Consider the following 22831-nt stretch of genomic DNA (forward strand, 5'->3'; position numbering starts at 1 on the left):
ACTTTTGACAGACATTTGGACTGAATGCTCTCAGACTAAAGGCAAAAGTGCTGCAAACAAGTATTGGACTCTCGTTAGTACTTCCTCTTCATACGGACATGGCTTAAAAAATTCCGAAATTACTTGCTATACATTTTTGAATTGAGCAAATCAGTGCATGTTCTGTGGATATTGAAAGCCATGTTTCTGACTGTTGGGGAAGAGAGTTACAACCATGAAAAAGGGAAATGATTATTGAATGAACTCTGAGATATTGGATGGCGGTATTTGACAACTCATGGGTTTTAATATATTTAGACAGCTGGATAAAGAAATGGATATAAGTATACGTGGGTATACATGATAGGTAAGAAGACAGAGAGACAGACAGATAGACAGATGTATGGATGTATAAGCACATATACAACTATTCCCCAGCTCTGTCTCCTGAGAGCAGAAGCAACATTTCAATAGTGTCCAGATCTTGGTTTCTAAAACTCTGAAATTTTGTTACTCACAATCCTTTCAACGCCAAATGTCTGGGGTTCTCTCCCCCATTCCAACCTATTCTCTAACTCTCTGGGCACTAACGAGGTGTCCTACAATTCAAGTCAGTTGTGACACTAACTGGAGCTTTAGTACAAACCCCACAGGTAAAGGGCTTAGTCAGTCTCACAAGACTGCCTCTACGGCCGATGCAAATTGTGAGCCATGGGCCTCCTGTACTTCTGACCGATGGCTGTAAATCAGACGTTTCAATGACCCCCTCATCAGGTGGGATTTGCTAGAATGGCTCACAGAAATCAGGAAAGTACCTTATTTACTATGCTCTATTATAAAGGATCCAAATCAACAGTCAGGTGAAAAGGTACATAGGATGAGGTCTGGAAGGACCGTGAACATAGGAGCCCGGTCCGTGTGGAGTTCAGGTGCACCAACCTCCCATAACATGCATGCCTTAGCCATCTGAAGCTCTCTGAACCCTATGGGCTAGGTGTCCTTAAGGAAGCTTAATTACACAGGCAAGATTGATTAAATTATTGCCCTTGATGATTGAACTCAACCTCCAGCTACTCCCTATTCCTCAGGGTCAGGCTGAATATTCCAACCTTCTCACCATGGCCGGGTCTTTCTGGTGACCAGAGTCCATCCTGAAACTACCTCAGAGCCCCCAGCTCCCAGTCACATCATAAGTATACAAAAGACACTTTTTACATAAGAGATTCCAAGTGTTTTAGAAACTTTGTGCCAGGAACCAGAGACAAAGACCAAATATATATTTCCCATTATATCATAATTGTTAAATATCATTCTTCACGGAAAGAAATCTAGGTTCCGTGAAGAAAAAGCTGGAACAGGAAAAATACAAGATGTGACCAGAACATCTTATTAAGGCAAAATACATGTAAATGCTCAAAGAATGATAGGGACATGTTAGAAAGACATAACAGCTATCCTAAAGGGTCTTCCATCAGCCAAATCTGGAACAATTCGAACACCGCAAGAAGTAACAATAGTAAAACATTATAACCTATTGAATAGAGAATCCACGAGATCACATGGATTAATTAGTTAATTAACTGAAGAGAAGGGAAAGCCCTTAGAGTGGAAAGCCAACTAATACTTGTGGAAGGAATGATAGAAAGTCACCGTCTGGCAGCCTTCCTCATAATAATTGATTCAGGAGGAATTAGCAATGTATTCTAACGCTAGGGGATGGAAGTTGAAGGAGTAATGGGACATTTAAATAATTTTGAGGTATCTTCCTACAAAATATTAATTGATTACAAAGCATAAAAGAGTAACTAACAGTGATGAAACCTGGTCACCCCCTTTACCAAATGATCAAAATTAATATTTCCAATATTGGGGCTATTTGATAGCATGTGTCTTCTGAGAGGGTTCCCTGAGGACTCAGCATCGCACCTGGGGTGTTCTTGCCAAAGTTCTTGCATGTGAACTGGTGTTATTAAATTAAATCATGAGGAATTAATTCATGAGGAATTAAATTAAATCATGAGGAATTAAATCATGAAGAAACAGCAGCCAAATCCAGACAAAAGGACGTTGTCCAAAATTATTAGCCTGTGCTTATCTAGAAGGTTAGTGTCATGAACAAAACATAAAAGAAAACTCAGAAACTCTCCCAGATTGAAGGAGATTACAGACATGATAATGCAATGTACGAGATTGGATTTCCTTTTTCTGTAATGCACATTATTGAGACAATGGGTAAAAACAGAATGTCCATAAATTAGGTTTTCTAATGTGTTGTTAATTTTGATCATTATATGTGGTTACATCATACAAGAAACTGTTTGTTTTTAGAATATGCACCCAAAATTATTTACAGGTAACGGGGCATGTCTGTATCTTACTCCTACACAGTTCAGAGAAAGATAAAGAGATAAGAGGATAAAGCAAATGTAACAAAATGTTAACATTTGAGAAATCTGGGTGGTGGATATATAAGAATTCTTTGTACTATTTTTGCAACTTTGCTGTAAGTCTGAAATTATGTCCGAATAAAAGAAAAATTAAAATGAACTGTAGTGCGACCAGAAGGGAAAAGCAAGGTACTCATCTAAAGGACAAGACAGGATCTGAAGAAGGTAATTGTGGGCTGCTTCTGCTCAGGTCACACCCTTGACTGCTTTGAAGTTTGCTGAGCTCTCTGTGAAAGCAGGCTTTCCGAAGGGGGTAATCAACATCATTCCAGGCTCAGGTAAGCCATCCAAGGACCCACTTGGCTGCGACTAATGAATGGTACAGGAGAAGCTGAGTAGCTATTTTCCCACTGGAATCTTGTCCTGACTTATAACTACAGTTATAAAAACTTGAAGTTAAGTTATTAAAGCTAAATACAGTTCACCAAAGTTAACTTAAGGATAAATGTATTTGCTATGTGCTAAAAATCTTAAAGTAGAAGTATAATGATGGGTAAGTAGGATGAGAGGAGCAGAAATTGTACATTGTAAAACTACCATAATGAGGCATGTTTCAACTCTTTTAAATTACTCTGGAAGATGGAAAACCAAGACTTACCCATCTTTTGGGGGGCTGATAATTGCATGGAGGACATCATCTAGACGTTTGTCAAGTTTGTAATTAATAGAGAAAATGCAAAACTCAGAAAGTTTGGAAATCCATTTCAGTGAATTCAAAGCCACTCGTACCATAAAGGCTTGCGTAATGTTTTAATTCATGTTTTCTTCCCTAATTCTGCAGGTGGCATAGCAGGGCAACGCCTTTCTGAACATCCTGATATCCGCAAGCTTGGTTTCACCGGGTCCACTGCTATTGGCAAACAGATCATGAAGAGGTATTGGTTTTAATGTGTTGATTTGCTACAGATCCTAGTAACCTCAGTTTTGTTGTGTTTTCTGCTTTCTTATACAGAGTGTGTTTAGAGGGAGAAAACCCACATCTGATTTAGAAGAGAAATCTACTTATCACTGCTGGATGTTGAACTATTGTCATATAATAAAATATTTCCCAAGCATAAAGCCCATAATCAACAAAAACCAGAGCCGTACTGGAATTCTACCCCATTGGTAGCTATGACAATGCAGCACAAAAATATTTTCTGTACTAAAGCTGTGGCCCAGAATGGTTTTGGAGCATAAGTAAGAAACCAAGATATAAGTGACAAATATGAATTATTTATAAAATGAATTCCTAAAAAGCAGTAACATTCTTCTTCTTCTTTTTTTTTTTTTAATTGCTGACACTCTAAATGTCCAAAATAAGGCAGTGGTTAAAACATGCCAGTATAGTGGAGTGCTGTGTAATCATGGTCATGGAGAATTTGCAGTAACACTGAAAAATGTTGTTAAAAGGTAAATAGAAAGAAAAATAAGGCACACAATTTTATATATTGGGTGATCCCAACCATGTTGAATAAGGCAAAGGCTATGATTGGACACAGATCAGAAATAAGCACGTCGAAATGGTTAAAAAAAAAAAAGGGCATTGAAACATGGGTAGAATTTTGTGATTTTTCTTTTTTCTTTCTGAATTTTTGGGGGTCTTTTTTTAATGTTTTCAGTATCAATGCTTTTGTGAGTAGGGAGAAATAAATAAGATGCTTCTAAAAATTGATATTTTGTTTCCCTAATGCTCCAGGAATCTGGTAGAGGTTAAATTCCTTGCCAGGCCTTACGTAACCAAAATTCTTACACCTCAAGAATCCAAATTCACCTATTATTCAAATTCACAGAATTAAAAAGAAAAAAATTCACAGAATTAAAAAGAAAAAAAGTTTTATTATAGAAAATGTCTAATACATACCAAGCACACAGAATAGTGTCATGAATTCCCATGTGCTCATCACCAAGCTTCAGCAGATCTCACCATTCTACCACTCCTGTTTTGTCTTTGAATACATTTCTTAATATTTCTGAGGTTCAGTTGTGTTTTGCATGCAAGTGGTAATTTGTAGCTAAAAAGGTGAGACAGAGGATGCTCATTTCCCATTTATTTTTTCTAGCTGTGCTGTGAGCAACTTGAAGAAAGTTTCCCTTGAACTTGGTGGCAAATCCCCACTTATAATATTCAATGACTGTGAGCTTGACAAGGCCGTGAGAATGGTAAGAGGGGGTCAGATCCCATCAAATAGATGCCTACTACTAAAACGTGTCTCATCTCCATTTTTATCAGAAATCTCAACATGATGGGGTGCCTGGGTGGCTCAGTGGGTTAAGCCTCTGCCTTCAGCTCAGGTCATGATCTCAGGGTCCTGGGATTGAGCCCCCCCTCCCCACCATCGCATTGGGCTTTCTGCTCAGCAGGGAGCCTGCTTCCCCCTCTCTCTCTGCCTGCTACTCTGCTTACTTGTGATCTCTCTCTCTGTGTGTCAAATAAATAAATAAAATCTTTTAAAAAAAGAGTTTATACAAAATCTTTTTATAAAAGATAAAAGATTTTATAAGATTTAAAAGATGAAAGATTTTATACAAAATCTTCGGATAAAAGATTATTATACAAAATCTTTTTAAAAAAGATTTTATACAAACAAAACAAAGCAAAACAAAATCTTTGAAAAAAAGATTTTATTTATTTATTTGATAGAGAGAGATCACAAATAGGCTGAGAAGCAGGTGGGGGGTGGCAGGGGAAGCAAGTTCCTGCAGGGAGCTTGATGTGGGGCTCGATCCCAGGATCCTGGGATCATGACCTGAGCCAAAGGCAGAGGCTTAAACCACTGAGCCACCCAGGTGCCCCATACACAAAATCTTCAAAAACAAAAAATCTCAACGTGAGATTTGATTTTGTTTGGTCATAAATAGAAACTGTTCTCTTGATGCTTAAATTTGGGACCGCCCAAAGCACTCAATTTTTTTTTTTAAGATTTTGTCCATTTATTTGACAGAGAGAAAGAGATCACAAGTAGGCAGAGAGGCAGGTAGAGAGACAGGAGGAAGTAGGCTCCCAGCTGAGCAGAGAGCCCCATGCGGGGCTCGATCCCAGGACCCTGAGATCATGACCTGAGCTGAAGGCAGAGACTTAACCCACTGAGCCACCCAGGCGTCCCCCAAAGCACTCAATTTTAAAAAGAGTATCTTTACAATTTGGATCATTAAGGTGTTTTTAAAACTTGAGCGGCAGGAGACTCTTTCTAAACATTCATAATTTATACAAACTGATGTCAAGATTTTAAAAGCAAAATTTGGTATACATATGTTACATTTAAATGTATAGGACAATGCACATTTTCTTACAACACAAAATTTGTCCTCAGTGGTGTGTCCTTATGATCACCCACATTTCTTTAGGTGCTCCTGGACCAAAAAGGGTAAAGAAGAAACAAAATCCCTAAAAATATGCTGAGTCAAAACTCTAAGTGTCTCTAAGCAGTTCTTCTCACTAGCTATAGGCCACGACATTGCCTCTTTCTATGATTCCTCTGTTTGTCTGCTGTCTTCCAAAAACATCTAATTCTCGGGGTGTGCGACGTTAATATTTTCTTTTCTGCTGCTGAAGGGCATGGGGGCAGTATTTTTCAACAAAGGAGAGAATTGCATTGCCGCCGGGCGGTTGTTTGTGGAAGAATCCATCCACGATGAATTTGTGACAAGAGTGGTAAGCCATCTTCACATTGGCTCTAGGAGTTGTTCAGAAACTGTTTTTCCCTGAAAAGGATTTCTGGCATTATTGATGCATTTCTAGGTGTGATATTAGTACTGTGGTATATAGATATATTTTAAACAACATAGTCCTTATTTTTTAGAGCTACTTTCTGACATAGTTACAGAAGAAATTATATGATATCTAGGTTTTGCTTCAAAATAACCCAGGAGGGGAGGAAGTAAGCAGGGGCGTAAATTGGCCATGAGTGGTAGTTGTTGAGCTGGGTGATGAGTACATGGTATTTACTATATCATCTACTTTTTTTTTTTTTAAGATTTTTTATTTATTTATTTGGCAGAGAGAGATCACAAGTTGGTAGAGAGGCAGGCAGAGAGAGAGAGAGAGAGAGAGAGAGAGGGAAGCAGGCTCCCCGCCGAGCAGAGAGCCTGATGCGGGACTCCATCCCAGGACCCTGAGATCATGACCCGAGCCGAAGGCAGCGGCTTAACCCGCCTGTATCCATAATTTTCTATAGCAAAATGGTATAGGTCTCTACAAATAAAACAAAAAAAACTTTAAGAGCCTTTATTATCTATACCTTGCTCTGCATTTTTAGTAAATTTTATCCTTGATACTTATGGGAGATATACTCCCAGATTTTTGTAAATTCCTAAATTGACTAAGAGAGATATACCACTAGATCCTCGCAAATCCTTAGTACATAGTTACTAGGACAGAATATCATTTCCTCTGCTAACCTTATACAGATAGATACATAGATAATATACATACACACACATCCATACCTACTCCCTATAGATCAGTCATGATTCTATAAACATGAGACCAAAAGCCATTTATATAACTATTAAGATAAATTCTGTGTCTAATATAAACTAAACTATAATAAACTATGTCATTATTATGGTAACAGTAATCACGAATTTATGTTCGAAAAACCAGCACCCAGCTTCTTTTTTTTCAGAGTCAGTTCCCCCCTCCCAATGCCAAGAAGCAAAGACATTCTTTCTTTGTGAGAATGGAAAACACAGAAGACATACAGAGGGGCAGATGGTGGGCGGTGTCTCCCTCCAGAACATCCCTCTAATTCAATTTTGTGCTTCAGTAAAATACACGTTCGTTACAGGGTTCTCACGAACACGTTACAGGGTTCTCACGACTTCTGTGTGTGGACATTTCAAATGCTGAGACCTGAAATGTCAAGAGCCGACCTTATCAGTCCATCAGTAAACATGTTTTGCGCACATACAATGGGCATTCATTCACTCATTCAGCAGCTCTGTCTTGAGCATTTACCGGGGGCTTCTTGCCCCACCCAAATTCAAATTCATGGCCTTGCTGGGTTGTGGTAACTCTCATTCTTTCTTCTTATTAGAGTTGGATTTAACATTAGAAAATGCACAGGTAGATTAAGATAAGTGAGGGGCACAGGGACAATCACAGAGAGATGTCAGCGATGAACACTGCACAACAAAGATCCAAACATTCTAGCAGTTCCACTGGCAAGGCTATGCCGTGAACATTTCACAAGAGCAGGTTGCTAATCTGGGGAGAGAAAAGAAGATAACCACGTGACCATTTTAGAGATTCTTCTGTCCTGAAGAGTACAAGGGTGCTGTATTAACAAACCTTCCAGAACCTCAGGTTTGCTATTTTAATGGATTAACACTCGGGATAATTTGAATGTAACATCCGTACTGAACAGTCTGTTAGAACTCAGTGGTTAACAGCGTGGGCTTTCAAGTCAGGAAGACTCTACTGTCTTTAGTGGTTGTATGTGTTAAGTCAGTGAACCTGTCTAAGCCTCAGTTTCTCCACCTGTAAGATGGAAATAATAAATACCCACCTCCAGTGCTTCTGTGAAGACTAAAAGACAACACATCCTTTGACAGCTTAGTATGACACCCACCGCAGGGTAGAAGCTAGCCAAGGGTATCTATTACTTACTATTACTAACTGACATTTGTGTTACTATTATTAACTGACAATTGTGTTTTGTGAACTGGGTGACAAACAGGTGGAAGAAATTAAAAAGATGAAAATTGGTGATCCACTTGACAGATCTACCGATCACGGGCCCCAAAACCATCAGGCCCATCTGGAGAAACTTCTGCAATACTGTGAAGCTGGTGTGAAAGAGGGGGCCACCCTGGTGTATGGGGGAAGACAAGTACACAGGCCAGGTAAGATCACCTCCAAGCCAGGCACTGGCTTCTGAAGGTGGAATGGATGGTAACGATTTTTCACTGCAGCTCCATCTTGCCTCAAAAGACTAGCATTTGTTATGATCACAATAATTCTTTTTTGGATACTACTTGGCCACTTATATACTGAGTACCTTGGACATGACAATTTTTCTGAGCCTCAGTTTCCTCCTGTGTAACACGGGATGAGGTGTACGCACCTGCTTTACAAGGCTGTGGAAATCAAATCACAAAATGGACATGACAGACCCTTGGTGGTCCAGTAAGCAGGTGTGATGGACAACTGTGTCATTCTGGTGCTGGCGACTTTGGCTCCTGGAACTGTGAGATTTAATCTCAGCCAGGATAGCCTGGGAAGGATTTATACCTATTGTCTAAAGCCATACCTGTTACTGAAATATGTGAATGGCTCCATGTCATGATACCCCAGAGGAGAGAAAGACAAAGAACAACTTCAAAACCCCATTTTTCACCTTCATAGGGGAATTGTGCTGCAGCACCGTACTCTGAAAATTGATAATTAGAAGGGGAAACTTTAACATGTACCTGTGTTTCTTATATGAACTGAATTTCTGGGTAAGCTGCACAGCTGATAAAGGAAACTGTTTTTTAACAGAAGAATTTCTGCTAATTAGTGTAGAAAAAAATGATGGAATAGAAAAATCATCATTCTGTACCCCTAATTGAATGAAATGGTTGGTTCAAGCAGTTATCATCAAAGGAGGGCCACAGCGATCAGGAGAAAGGTTGATGGGGACCTGAGAATGTACAAGGTCCCAAAGTTTCTCCGCCAACGCTTGCCGGTCTCAAGGAGGAAAACACAGTTTTACAAGGGAGAGGTGAAATTGTCGCCACCTGGAACCACACTGATCAGTTGAAGCAAGGACAGGACAGCCGGGTATGACGTGTCTCCTGAAGGACACAGCATCACCCTGCAAGTGTTCTCGCCAAAAATGTTTAACCTGAATCCAATTGTGTCTTAAGGTCAAACTTCCCAATTATGAGACATAAAGGGAATACAGGAACATATTAAATGTCATCCCAAGAAAACAAACACAAATCTAAATGCAACATATTCTGCAGGACGACGGACTCATTGTTTAAAAAGTCAGCAGCATGAAAAATGAGGGGTGAAATGTTCTAGATGAAAGAACACTTAAGAGATCTAACAGGTGGGGGCACCTGGGTGGCTCAGTGGGTTAGGCCGCTGCCTTCGGCTCAGGTCATGATCTCGGGGTCCTGGGATCGAGTCCCGCATCGGGGTCTCTGCTCAGCAGGGAACCTGCTTCCCTCTCTCTCTCTCTCTGCCTGCCTCTCTATCTACTTTGGATCTCTCTCTGTCAAATAAATAAAATAGAATCTTTAAAAAAAAAAAGAGAGATCTAACAGGTGGACGCAATGTGTAGAATTTATTGGAAGCCTGAATCAACCAAATCAATTGGGAAAAGATACTTTCGAGAAAAAAGTGGAAATATAAATCATGAAGAAGGAATTAGCACTCATTTTGTTAGATGTGATAATGTTGTGGTAGGCAAGAAAATGCCTTATTTTTTTTTTACAGATTTGTCCTGAAGTACATGAAGGTGAAAGTTATAAACTCTGGAATTTGCTTTCAATTATTTCAGCAAGGAAAAAGAATGACTCAAATGCAGCAAAATATGAGTAGATATTTATTGTACAATTCATGATACTACTTTCTCTGCATTGACATGAGTTTGAAATTTTTGTAATAAATAGCTAAAAAAAAACAAAAAACAAAAAACCAAGAACCTAGGAATGCTAATACCAGATAGGAAAAGGAAAGTCTGCTTGGTTTTATGGACCCAGAAGGGAAGGGAAAAAAATTATGAAATAATTAAACGAGAGAACTATGAATTAAAAATTAATTACCCTATAACTGATGATCTTTTCTATTCTTCAAATAGGCTTTTTTATGGAACCAACTGTTTTCACGGATGTGGAAGACCACATGTATCTTGCCAAAGAGGAATCATTTGGGCCTATTATGGTCATTTCTAAATTCCAGAATGGGTATGTTCTTCAGGCACAATTTAACAGGTTTAAGTTAGATAAGTGTTTTTTTCTTCTGTCATTGTCCTATAAACAGACCATGAAATCAATGAACATGTAATGCTCAATTATATAATAATTGACTTAAATCATTAGAAGATAAGGCTAACCAATGTAGATTGTTATATATTCTTGCTTCTTAGCTAAAATTTATGGCTGACAGTATGGAATTTTAACTGACTAAATTTAGTTTTTGTATAAGCAATACTTGAAATGTCTCTCAAACAAGATAAATAACGAAGAATAACAGAACTAGTTTTTACATTTACATTCCGAGGCAAGGCAACATCTGTGAAATGTGATTTTCCCAAAGAAAGAGTGTTGCCTTGGTAGGGATTATGCCCCCAAGACCTAAAACTCAACTTTTTATTAAATGTCCACAATCACCATATAATCAACTATCAGTGATGGTCCATTATAGTGCAGGAAACTTTCCAAAGTGTTTAGCATGTCAGAGAGAGGCATATGGTACCTGAGCCCATCTAAGAATATTTAGTACAAGAGACATGGTATGCTGGGCAAAATTCCTCAGAATTCTGGCTTGAATTATCCTTCAACCAATGAGAAGGTGGAAAAAACCAGAACACAGAGTTCAGAGGACTTTTTCGTCTTTGATAGGCATATTGTAAGACATATTTGGGGACACTTAGCTATAGCGAGCAACCTTTTGACACACTGATCCAGGGATGCCCCATTAATCTTCTTTTCCAAAAATGTCTCCCCATAGGATAGTCTTTGTGTTAAACATGCAGATTTTAGAAGGCATGTTTGGGGGTATCAACTGAGATGACTTTGAGGAGTTTACCAGCTAATGGGGGAGACAGACAAGGAGATGGGCAATTAACCACAGAGGGTCAAAGGCAGCCATGGTGGGTAGAGTCTGCCCAGCACTCTGCCACTGCACCTGACTACCTCTGTGGGCCAACCTGACCCTTGGTTTCTTTATTTGTGAAGTTTGGTCATTAATAGCCTCTATCCTTTGGTGTCATTCTAAGAATTACGTAAGTTGTGTCTGTTAATAGTGCTATTGCCATTGCTATGCTCATTATTCTCCTCCGTCTCCTAGAAGGAGGCAAGGTGTCCTGGAAAGCTGTGTCATCTCAATAGTCCCCAACAAGTAATGACATGAAGGCATCTTTCCTATAGTCAATAAATATTTGGGTCCCTACCATGTGCAATGCATCAAGAAGCATGAGAGTTTTAGCAGAGCCTCAATTCACTCTAGGTTCAGTTCCAAATTTCCCATGCGAGCTTCAAATTATGTAGTCTACTTGGAAAATCCCTTCAGATCCCACCACGTTGAAGCCTGCACTGTCTGTCTCTCGGATTAATTTTTCCTCCCATCTGGGGACAGATCCTCTTTCTTTGCCAGAGCGCCAGATGAAACACTTGGCTTGCATTCACCAGCCATGCTGTAGAACATTCATGCAGTTTTAAACATTAGAATGACACTCATAAAGATGAGAAACTCATACCATGACAGACACATTGGAACCAGACCCAATCAAGAGATGAACAGGGTCACGTCTCCACTTACGAGTGCACACATGCGGAGTCAAAAGGCAGGGAAATCATGATTGAAGGGATCATTTGTATTTCATTTTATTGAATTGTATCAATTGAATTCACTCTCACAGGATGATCTAACACCATGGTATAAAGAAGAAGAGATCACCCCTGCCCTCAGGGCCCTACCACAAATACACAGAGTTAAAGCAAAATACTGATTATGGTTGACTTTTATTTAGCATTATACTGTGTTCCAGGCACTATTAGCTCATTTAATCCTCATGACAGCAAGAAAGGTCCTTTTCTAATTACTGCTATGTTTTGCAATAAACAAAGTCCCGAGGAGATGAAGCTGTTTGCCCCAGGTCACCCAGGCAGCCTGGCTGCAGAGCACTCTCACTGAGCCACTATATCCTGCTGCCTCCCCCGTGGCACTGGTGGGAGCTGAGAAGGCTTCAGGGCAAGGGACTGAATGAATGGGCCTGGAACTGTGTGCAAAATCTGGAGGGACGGAGGGGAAGGGGGGCGTGCTCTGAGAATACATCTAGAAGTGGGACTCAAGGCAGAGGGGAGGAGGTGAGAAGTCATAAAGGAGAACCAAGAAGAAAATGGAAAAGATGACTTCAGATCAGATTTTAAAAGGTGTTGCATGATATACATGAAAAATATAATACTAGAGCTATAGGGGCTCATTGGGAGTTTCTTTCAGTGTAAGCCTGGAATATTTCATTCATAAATATTTAAGCGAGTCAGCAGTAGCATTTTTCTGTTTCTAGCATTCCGGGGGGAGATGTTAGAACATAAAATGCGAGTGACTTGTTTGCATTCAGTGAAGTTTTATCTTCCTAAAAATATCTTGTAGGGACATCGATGGAGTGTTGCAGCGAGCGAACAATACAGAGTACGGTCTGGCCTCAGGGGTTTTTACAAGAGACATAAGTAAAGCCATGTATGTGAGCGAAAAACTAGAAGCGGGAACTGTTTTTGTTAACACGTACAACAAGACGGATGTGGCAGCCCCTTTCGGGGGAGTGAAACAGTCTGGCTTTGGGAAAGACTTAGGTATGCTCTGCTTTTCTCCTCCATGTCCCCTTTGTTTGCCTGTCACAGGGCAGTCTGTCTGATGTTTCCTGCAAAACTCTTGTCTTGTCTTGAAGGACATATCCTGAACGGGAGTTGGATCTGAGTTTATATGGGTACTAACTGTGTTTTAACGTTAAACATTTTTAGGTAGATACAGAAGAGTACCCAAATTGCGTGGAAAAGTGTTTTTCAAAGAACAAGGTTAATGCTGAAAGGAAAAAGAAACACTGGCAATATGTCTTAGCTAAAGTATGCTCGGTTTTCTTACCTGACATTCAGCATGCCCTTCATTTAGCTCTTGTGGGACTAAGTGAAACCAACAAAGGGAATTGAGTGGAGGGCAATACGCAGCTAGTTCCAAGAAGAAATCCTGTTATAAGCTGCCTGGCAGTCTTTCAGAATCAATACTACAATTGGCAAGGGTATCTGGAAGTCTGGGATTTAGAGTTGCAGAAAGTCCAGAAGATAATTCTTTGTGGGCAATGACCCCATCACATTTCAAGTAACAACTTACTTTGAACACTAAGTATGGACTAGACCTTCTACTAACTGCTTTGCCTGTAATAGCACAAGCAATCCTCACAATAGCCCTGGGAAGGGAAGTGTTATTATTATCCTTATTTAATAAATGGGGAAACTGGGGCTCAGAGAGGTTGAGTAACTTGCCCAAAGTTACACAGCGGGCCACTGTTTGGAAAGAGAATTCCAAGCCAGGCAGACTGGCCGTCAAGCCTATGTTCCAACTCCCCACAGTCTGGCGTGTTGTTTCAAAAATGGAAATGTTTGTAATTTACTGATTTATTAGTCCACTAATATAAGTTTGGTTAATATGGGGTATTTTTACATTTTCTCTTTCCTGGTGACTTATGGTAATATATTCACCACAATAAAAATAGCTCTCATTTTAAATTCCATTGAGTTGAAGGTAAATGGGTTTATTATAAAATAATAGAATTTACCCTAATAGTTTCTTTCTTTCCCAATTTTAAACTCCCTAAGCCCAGGCGTCCCTAGCCTTAGCCACACATTGGAGTCACCTGGGAACTTTAAAAAATACAAAGATACTGATTCAGTTGGTCCAGGGTGTGACCTGGGATCGGGAATTTTTAAAAGCTTCCTAAGGCAATCCTTCATTAAGGTTAAGAACCCTTGTTTTAGCTCAGCTTCCAAGATCATATATTCATTACTTGTCTCTGTGCTATCCGTGCCCTTTCACTGCCATAGAAATCAATAATTTTTTTTAAAAAAAAGATTTTATTTATTTACTTGACAGAGAGAGCGAGAGAGCAGGAACACAAGCAGGGGGAGTGAGAGAGGGAGAAGGCGGCTTCCCACCAAGCAAAGAGCCCTATGTGGGGCTCGATCCCAGAACCCTGGGATCATGACCTGAGCAGACTCTTAAAAACTAAGCCACCCAGGCACCCCAGAAATCAATGATTTGTATGAGCTCAAAGTAGAATAGAAACAGAAAGGCAAACCTATTGATTTTCTAGCCTGGCTATACTCTATACTATATAAATCAGGAAAACTGTAATATCTTTAAATAACATTACACCAAAGGATCTCAAACTTTCTTTCTTCTGCTCAATTCTGTTCCATTTAATATAACCTGAAGGACGGTGTGTTGGTCACTTCCATTCAGCCTAAATGGGGAAAGGATAGAGATGAGGAGTTGGTCATCAGGCAGGGAAATAAGGGAGCACGTTTTCTGGTGGGGACTGACCAAGTCGGCACTGTTCCTCCGAAGACCTGATCAGTGGTCTAAGGCCTTACTTACTCCGAGTGTGGTCCATGGACCACGAGCACCACATCACTGGGGGATGGGCACAAATGCAGAATCTTGGAGTTTTCACTGAATTTAATCAGAATCTGCCGCTTCATAAGGTCTTCAGGTGACTCACATGAACTTTACAGTTTGGGAAGCCCCGGCTTCCGCCACATTCTAGTCGCTTAGTGACCGACGCACCTACATCTGTGTCCGAAGTCTGGTGACATCACATCCCCTTGCCCATGACCTGTTTTTCTCTTCCCCAGGGGAGGAAGCTCTAAACGAATACCTCAAAACCAAGACGGTGACGCTGGAGTACTAGAGCGGAGCCATCGCCGGGAGCCCTCGGCGGACCACACCCCCTCCTGACCCCTCCACATGCTTCGGGAGCCCGGGTGTGCTGAGGGAAGAGGTACCGGCCACCAGCCGAAACACGCACCCAAGGACCGTAAAGAAGGTCAAGGCCACACATCCAAGCATTTACACCTGTGCCTGAATATTTTCTGATACACCTTTTATATCTGAAACCAATTTGTCGTTGTTGGGGTTTGACTCTGTTGTCTGTCCCACGTGTTTCTAAACCACTAGGTGGCTTTTCCTCCCCAGCCAGACTCATCTAACCATTGTTGTTCATCTTGGAAAATGTCAGTATCGGGCAGTTATAACACACAAGGTGCATTTGGGGGAAATTGCATCATACATGCGGGTTTTAACCTCTGAACTATACCTATGGGGCTATTAAAAATATTTTCCATAATTTTGCTCTCAAGGAACAGTATATCCTATAAAGGATGTGAAGTCAATTCCTTTTTTTTTTTTTTCCATATTTGGAAATAAGATACATCTTTGTGCCTTTTGATGTTCTATTTTTCAACCCACTGTGACAGACAACCAACCCCAAACGGTGCTTCAGTACTAACTAGGTATGGGGTCCTCTGTAATGTTCTGAGGAGTAGACAGAATTTAATGACATCATCTCTGGCCCCACATAGCTTAAATTCTAATAAATAGCTTTTTAAAAGTTAATTTTACAGTATGATATGGAGTGTAAATAGCCTTTGGAGGCTATTGTTTGGAGGTCTTGGCTCATATCATGCCATCTTGCCATGTGACTTGGGGAAGCTTCCTCAACTTCTCCCAGTCTCCGTTTCCTCATCTGTCAAATGGGGATAATAATGCCTTCCTCTGGAGCTCTGTTTTGAGGAGTCAACAATAATATAAGTAACTTGTATTGTGCTGTGTTCATGGTACTCAAGAAAAAAATTAACTTTGTTTCCCCATCACTATTTAAAAAATGTATTGAGATAAACTTAACTAGATTACCTAATTTCCCTAAGGTCCTTTTCAGGAGTCATTCATTTCTATACTCCATTCTTCTGACACGGTGCTCGGTGCAGCAGTACTGGAAAATGCCATATAATGAAAAATGGCAACGGTACGAGGAAAAGCACTGCTTTTCTTTCCACAGCTCATTTGTTCTTCATTAAACATCTCGTTTTCCACTTTTCTACCTACTGGATCTGCTGTGTGACCACTGGTTAGGTGATCTTGGCAAGTTAGTTAGCTACTATCTCAGAGTCTTGGTATCTATAAATGGGGATAAAGTCCCTGTCTCATTAGGTGTTGGAAGGATTCAGTGGGTTGATGTGCATAACGCACCTGGCAAGCTGTGTAGACCATAGTCCCCACCCAAGGAATGGGAATTAGTACAGTCCATGCAGGACTCACAAAATTGGCTGTTGTCAGACAAAAACAGTTAGGTGAGTAAATTACCACCATCCCCATGTGGTGAGAAGGTGAATTCCTGAATCCCAGGGACATTGGAGGATGGTCTGAGCCATGAACTTCTATTATTCCTCCTTTAAAGTAAAATTTCATGGGGCATCTGGGTGGCTCAGTGGGTTAAGCCTCTGCCTTTGGCTCAGGTCATGATCTCAGGGTGTTGGGATCGAGCCCCGCATCGGACTCTCTGCTCAGCAGGGAGCCTGCTTCCCCCCTCTCTCTGCCTGCCTCTCTGCCTACTTGTGATCTCTGTCAAATAAAAAAAAAAATAAAATAAAATCTTTAAAAAAAAAGTAATTCAGTAAACAGTCCTATCTCTGACTTTGAAGAAGCCCTTAGGGAACACTTGGTACTTTGGCTCAAGGCTCCAGCAGCTTATCATAAAGGGAATGTGGGGAACTAATTAACAAACAATAACCAAATCAGAGGCAGAAAACATCCAAAGGGAAGAATACCAGGTGTGATCCCGGCATGATCAATAGAGCATATTTGGCCTGTAAGCATTTTTTAGAAGCTAGGAAAAGAAGAAATTCTAAATTGGAATGAATATTCTGAGTCTAAATTGATGGTTCATATATGAATTAAATGACAAAGGCCTTATTATAAAGGAACCATTTTTAAATGCAGCATTTTAACTGATTTCATGTGAACTAAAGTATCACTTTATGAAATATATTTTTTAAAGATTTCATTTCTTCATTTGACAGAGAGAGAGAAAGCGCGCAAGCCAGGGGAAAGGCAGAGAGAGAGGGCGAAGCAGGCTCCCTGCCCTCCTGATGTGGGGCTTGATCCCAGGACCTTGAGATCATGACCTGAGCTGAAGGCAGATGCTTAACCAATTGAGCCACCCAGGTGCCCCCAAATATTTTAATGATAGATAAAATGGCAAACAAAACCATGTCCATTTCTTCTGGACTAATTTTACTCCCTACTATGTATCTCAGTAGCAGTGTTTTTCATCTTCTTTGACCATACGCCTCTTTGAGAGTCTGCTAAAAGCTATGGAGCCCCTCTGTGCCATTTCTACCCAAGTTCCCACACACGTACCTAATTCTGCAAGTGTCTTCAAGGGACTCACAGATCTCCTAAAGCCGATGCTTGGAGATGAACAACTCTTTCTTCCATAGTAAGTTCTAAAGTTCCTACTGGCTTGAGCCTTTGTATCTGAGTGCTGATTCAAATCCAAGGCTCCATGGAATTCACAAATGACCAGTGAATTTGAAGTGGAACATAATGATCCACAGCCTACCGGGTGATTTAATTAACACCAGGAATAATTAGGTGATCACTTTTCCGGCTGGCTGGCTGGCTCAGGTGGTGGAGCATGCAACTCTTGATCTTGGGGTCCTGAGTTCAAGCCCCATGCTGGGTGTAGAGAATACTTAAGAAAAAAAAAATTGTTTTTAAAGATCATCACTGTGCTTTCAGATCCCAGATGATTTGGCTAAAGCATAAAGCTATGATCTGACTGTCCCCTGCATGGGGAGGTGTGGACACTCCCAAGTGGTTCTAAGGCCCTTCTAATCCTCTTCTGCTTGCCTTTGCTAAAGCAGTCACCTTTGGCTCACCTACCCTTTGTGGCTTCCTACCCCCAGCTCGGTTTGAGGGTCTCCCTTCCATGCTCTCACTTGTCGGGAACAGTGTTTACCATTTGGTGCTGAAATTATCTGCCTTCCTAACCAGATAGGAACACCCCTTCTCCACCTCCAGGATCAGCCTTTTTTTGGACGATAGTAACCACAGCTGTCATGAACTGAGGGCCTCCTGTGTGCTAGATACTCTACTAAGCACTTTGTAAATGTCTACACGTCTGAGAAAAATGAGTAAGTTGTGGGGCTCTTCTTACTAGCTCCCCGGCTACAGAGCCAACCTTATAGCTGATCCCAGTTACACCCGGGTCTCCCAGCCTGTCTTCCTGATTCCTCCCTGTGTGGATCTATTCAAAGTTTGAGTCAGACGCTGTCACTCCTTTGGCTCAAACCTTCCAATGGCCCCCAATCAGATTAGAGTAAGGTCTAGTGTACTTACTGGGGTCTACAAAGTCCTATTGATCTTGCTCCTGGCTACCTCTGACTGTCTCCTACAAATTTCCCTCTTGTTCTGCCTAGCCTTCCTAGGTGTTCCTCAGCCAAGCAAACTCTTACCTCAGGGCCTTCGCATTTACTGTTCCTCTTCCCAGTGGTGTGCTGGTAAATATTTACCAAATGGTTCTCCGGGGGGGAAACAATTCTTGGAGCAGTTGCTCACTTCTGTGTATAAATGCTCCCATCGAGGGATGCATGCAATCAGAACACGAGCAAGTCAGTGTCGGCACACCTTTGCCTGCAACTCTATCCCTACATAAACCTCCTGGGTGGCTGCCTCACTCCCTTCATGTCTTGCCCCCAGTCTCATCTCAATAGAGATGGATTTCCTAGTCCCCACATCCATACCTCATCTGCCCTATTATTTATTCTTATCCTGCATTATTTTCATAGCACTTATCACAATCTGGCATATTTATTTGTCAGTCTCTCCCCATCAGAATACACAGGTGCTTCTTTTGTTCAGTGCTAACATCTGCAATGCCTAATGCATTGTACAAGGAGCTCAAGAAATGCTTGCTTTCAAACAAAGAGGTTAAGCAACCTGCCCAAAGCATACAGCTGTTAAGTGGCAGAAGAGGCACCCTTGGCAGAGAAGCTGGTGATCTTAACCAAGCTGGTGGCCTTTTACTGCCGGTGCCTAACTCAGGGCCTGCATGGTGAGCAGCAGGACTCACTGAACATCTGTCATTGTCTTCAGAAGCTGTTGTGCAAATGGCTAGAGACAGGGTGAGAAGCCAAACTGGTTCCCCCATACCTGCCCTCCAGGAAAGTAAGACTGTAGAGAGGAACTGGGCGGAAGGAGATTATCGGATATGAGACATGGTGGATGGGGTGATTATCACCGCGGTTACGCAAATAATACCCAAGTGGATTTTTAAAATGGTTCAGTAAGACCTAATTTATGTAAAAACACATAAAACTGGAAGGTAAGATTCAGCTATAAACCCTCCACACAGAAAGAATCAGACATTTGAGACTGTTCGAGACTTTTCCTATGAATGTGTATTTTACAGAATTACTAGAATACTGTACATTAACTTTGTTACCTGCTTTTTGCAATTAACAATATACAATCATCTTTCTGCGTCAATAAACATACTTCTTCATATGTTCAGTGGCTAACTTAGTCTCTGTTGGTGCGCGTTTATACACATGCTGGACATAGTTGGTTTCTGCTATTTTAAACTTGGCAATATATCTTATATAGACATCTGTGGACAAAGCTGTTAACTAGGAGAAATTCCTAGAGCCTATCATCTTACTAAGTTTCCCCCCAAATTCTGGCTACCCCGGTGCATTATTCCTGTAGCATCGTGATACCTCACAGTTACTGAGCACTGTTCTAAACACGTGCTGTTTCAACTCATCCATTTCTTACCGAAACCCTATGAGGGAGATGGTTATCCCCATTTTACAGGTGGGGAAACTGAGATAAACGGCCAGGCCGGGGTCTGGTCCAGACAGCTTTGGCGTCCGGGCTGCTGGCAGAGCAACTGGTGGGCCCACAGTGGCTGGCTGTGACCGGCTGGGCGACACCTGGTTCCACCACTTCCCTGTTGTGAGGCCTTAGAAAAGGTACTTTTCTCATCTGTGAAGTGGATCTAAGCAGAATTTTCTCGTAAGGTGGTGGTTTTTTATTTTGTTGTTGTTTTTTAAAACAATTAGGACACTTACTGCGTCACAGAACAGTCCAGTGATTCCATCTGCTTCTTTATGCAGTGACTTCGTGGTGCCCCCTGCTTTCCTTTGCTGTCCCTGGGGCACAGACTCAAGAGTTGGCTCCATTTACAACCACTAGACAGGACTCCTGGGAATCCTATCCAGTCATGAAATATTCAATCCTTTCTTCTTACAAAGAAAGGAACCACCTCTTCTGTGCCTTTCTAGAAATGAAGAATCCTTTCCTTTCCCAGAGTCTACTAACGAGGCTTTGCTTACGCCTCATTGGGGAAGTTGGTGTCACGTGCTCATTCCCACTCCAGTCACTGGCAGGTTTCCTATGAGCAGGTGGTGGGGAGTCAACCACAAAGATCCCAGCATTCAACCTTTGGAAGTCTACTAATCATAACTGCCTCCATCTTATTTCTTCAGGATCGAGAATCACTGACATTTAAAATAAATTACTTAGGGGCACCTGGGTGGCTCAAAGGGTTAAAGCCTCTGCCTTCTGCTCAGGTCATGATCCCAGGGTCCTGGGATCGAGCCCTGTATCGGGCTCTCTGCTCGGCGGGGAGCCTGCTTCCCCCCTCTCTGCCTGCCTCTCTGCTTACATGTGATCTCTGTCTGTCAAATAAATAAATAGATAAAAATCTTAAAAATAATAATAATAAAATAAAATGAATTACTTTGCTGATTAAAAAAAGAGCAGTTTGATGAATATTTATTATACATTTCAACCAAGGGAAAGGCCCTCTTCTAGGCACTGAGGGAAATACAAGTGAAAATAAGACTCAGCCTCTCCCCTTGCCTTTCCTACCAGACAAGGGGACACAGATACAATAATACAAGCTACTTTGTAAGGCAGAGTTTTTTTTTTTTTAATAATTATCATATTTAATGCACAATTAAAATGTTATGGGAATGGACAGGAGATTCATTCAGAATGAAATTTTTGCTTCAAACACCATTTACACCAGATTTTCAGATTTATAACTCTCACAGAGCCTCAGGATGGGACCCCTGCGAGCATGGCACCCCTCATCAACCTTAGCAGGAACAGAACCGCTGTCCAAGGGGCTGCCCCAACTCACACCCCAGCACCAGGCAGAGAAAGCACGGGTCAGACTAACCAAAGCACAATGGTGATTTACTTTCCAGCCGCCTGAAGGGCCAAATGCTGACGAACAAAACATCTTTCTAATTAAGGTGCAATGGCAAAGTGCGCAAATATTAAATGTGCAACTCAATACATTTTTATGTACGACTGAGTGGTGGTGACTCAAAATGTTAGACACTGACATAACGGGTGACGCCGGAAGGGTGGGGCAAGTACCGGCCATGCTTTCCTCTGCCAACCCGCTAATTCAAGAATACAATCTTACTTTCATCTGCACTTTTTTTTGGATACGTGGGGTTTAACTTTTTTGTGTGTGAATTCTTTGTCTTATAGCCTTTTCGTTATTAAGATATTAGTCCTTTTTGTAATCTGTAAGAGCCCTTCATCTATTGATGCTCAATCTTATGTTGCAAATATTTTTCCCAATTTGTCCACTGCCTTTAAAATTTCTTTGTTAGGCACTTAGTTTTGAATATTTATATAGATGAGTTTTCTGCTCTTTTCCTTTGTGATTTCAGACTTTGCCGTTCTGGTTTAAAAAATTAAAAAAAAAAAACCTTTTTGACTCCTACTTCCTGAAAAAAGAAAAAAAAACTTTCCCCCAATTTCGCTATTAGACGTTCACCCATATTTTAGTATAAACTCTTATGATTTTTTCTTTATACTTAAATCTTTAATCCACATAAAATTTATCTTAGCACATGGTATGAGGCTAATTTCTAATCTTGCTTGAAATAGCCAGATCTGACATTGTACAATGAATAATTCATCCATTTTACACTTAAAATGACATCCTAATCATAAATTGTTTTCATGTTTTTCTTTTTTCTGTCATAAGAATGTCCAAAGGACCTGAATTTAGTTGACTTCCTTTACTGTACAGGGAGGCTCACTGTAGCACACGAGCTAGCCACAGCAGAAGGGAACTATTAAAATTCTACACACTAGTATATACTTCTAGCCTGACTGGTCTCTCACCGATCGTTCAGATTACTTCCACCAGGATGTGTATTTCCTGTGAAGTTACACCTTCATACCCCCCCGCCTGGAGCAGCCTACCATGGCTTGAAATATTTAATAACATTATCCTGTGCCTACTCGGTACCATCTGCCATGCTAAGTCATGAACCAGACAAATGCAATTCTTCCCCCAATGCAGCAAAAGATACGAGCTGGTAGGAGGGGATCTTTAGCTATTTACACCAATAATTCATCCCAGCTATGTTCAGTGTTACTAAATATAGCACAATAACCTTTCTAGCTGAGGAGTCTCATTTCCAGCTCTGTTCATTTCTTCGTAGTTTAGTGAGGCACAGCCCAGAAGAGCTGGTTCCAATTTCCAATGGGAAATACCAGAAAGAAACTTGAGTATTTTACAAGAAAACTTGAGTATTTCAGAGTATTTACAAGATGTCTTGAGCTAATGTGAGGAGTGGGAGAAAAAGGGTTAAAAGAGAGCCCCCAGCTCAACCCATTTGGAGAT

The 22831-nt window shown here is 40.9% G+C and overlaps 1 protein-coding gene across 1 annotated transcript in view; it reads left to right on the top strand.

The window, feature by feature from the left end:
• Positions 1 to 16594, top strand: part of ALDH1L2 (aldehyde dehydrogenase 1 family member L2) — a 59462-nt gene extending 42868 nt beyond the window's left edge. The window contains exons 16-23 of the mRNA XM_046010799.1: positions 2617 to 2704; positions 3208 to 3301; positions 4469 to 4568; positions 5962 to 6060; positions 8087 to 8252; positions 10199 to 10304; positions 12715 to 12914; positions 14970 to 16594. Coding sequence (XP_045866755.1) covers positions 2617 to 2704; positions 3208 to 3301; positions 4469 to 4568; positions 5962 to 6060; positions 8087 to 8252; positions 10199 to 10304; positions 12715 to 12914; positions 14970 to 15025 — 909 coding nt within the window. The 3' untranslated portion in view covers positions 15026 to 16594. The remainder of the gene's footprint in view (positions 1 to 2616; positions 2705 to 3207; positions 3302 to 4468; positions 4569 to 5961; positions 6061 to 8086; positions 8253 to 10198; positions 10305 to 12714; positions 12915 to 14969) is intronic.
• Positions 16595 to 22831: the final 6237 nt, after the last annotated feature.

Source organism: Meles meles, chromosome 7 (genome assembly GCF_922984935.1).
Source record: "Meles meles chromosome 7, mMelMel3.1 paternal haplotype, whole genome shotgun sequence".
Taxonomy (NCBI): domain Eukaryota; kingdom Metazoa; phylum Chordata; class Mammalia; order Carnivora; family Mustelidae; genus Meles; species Meles meles.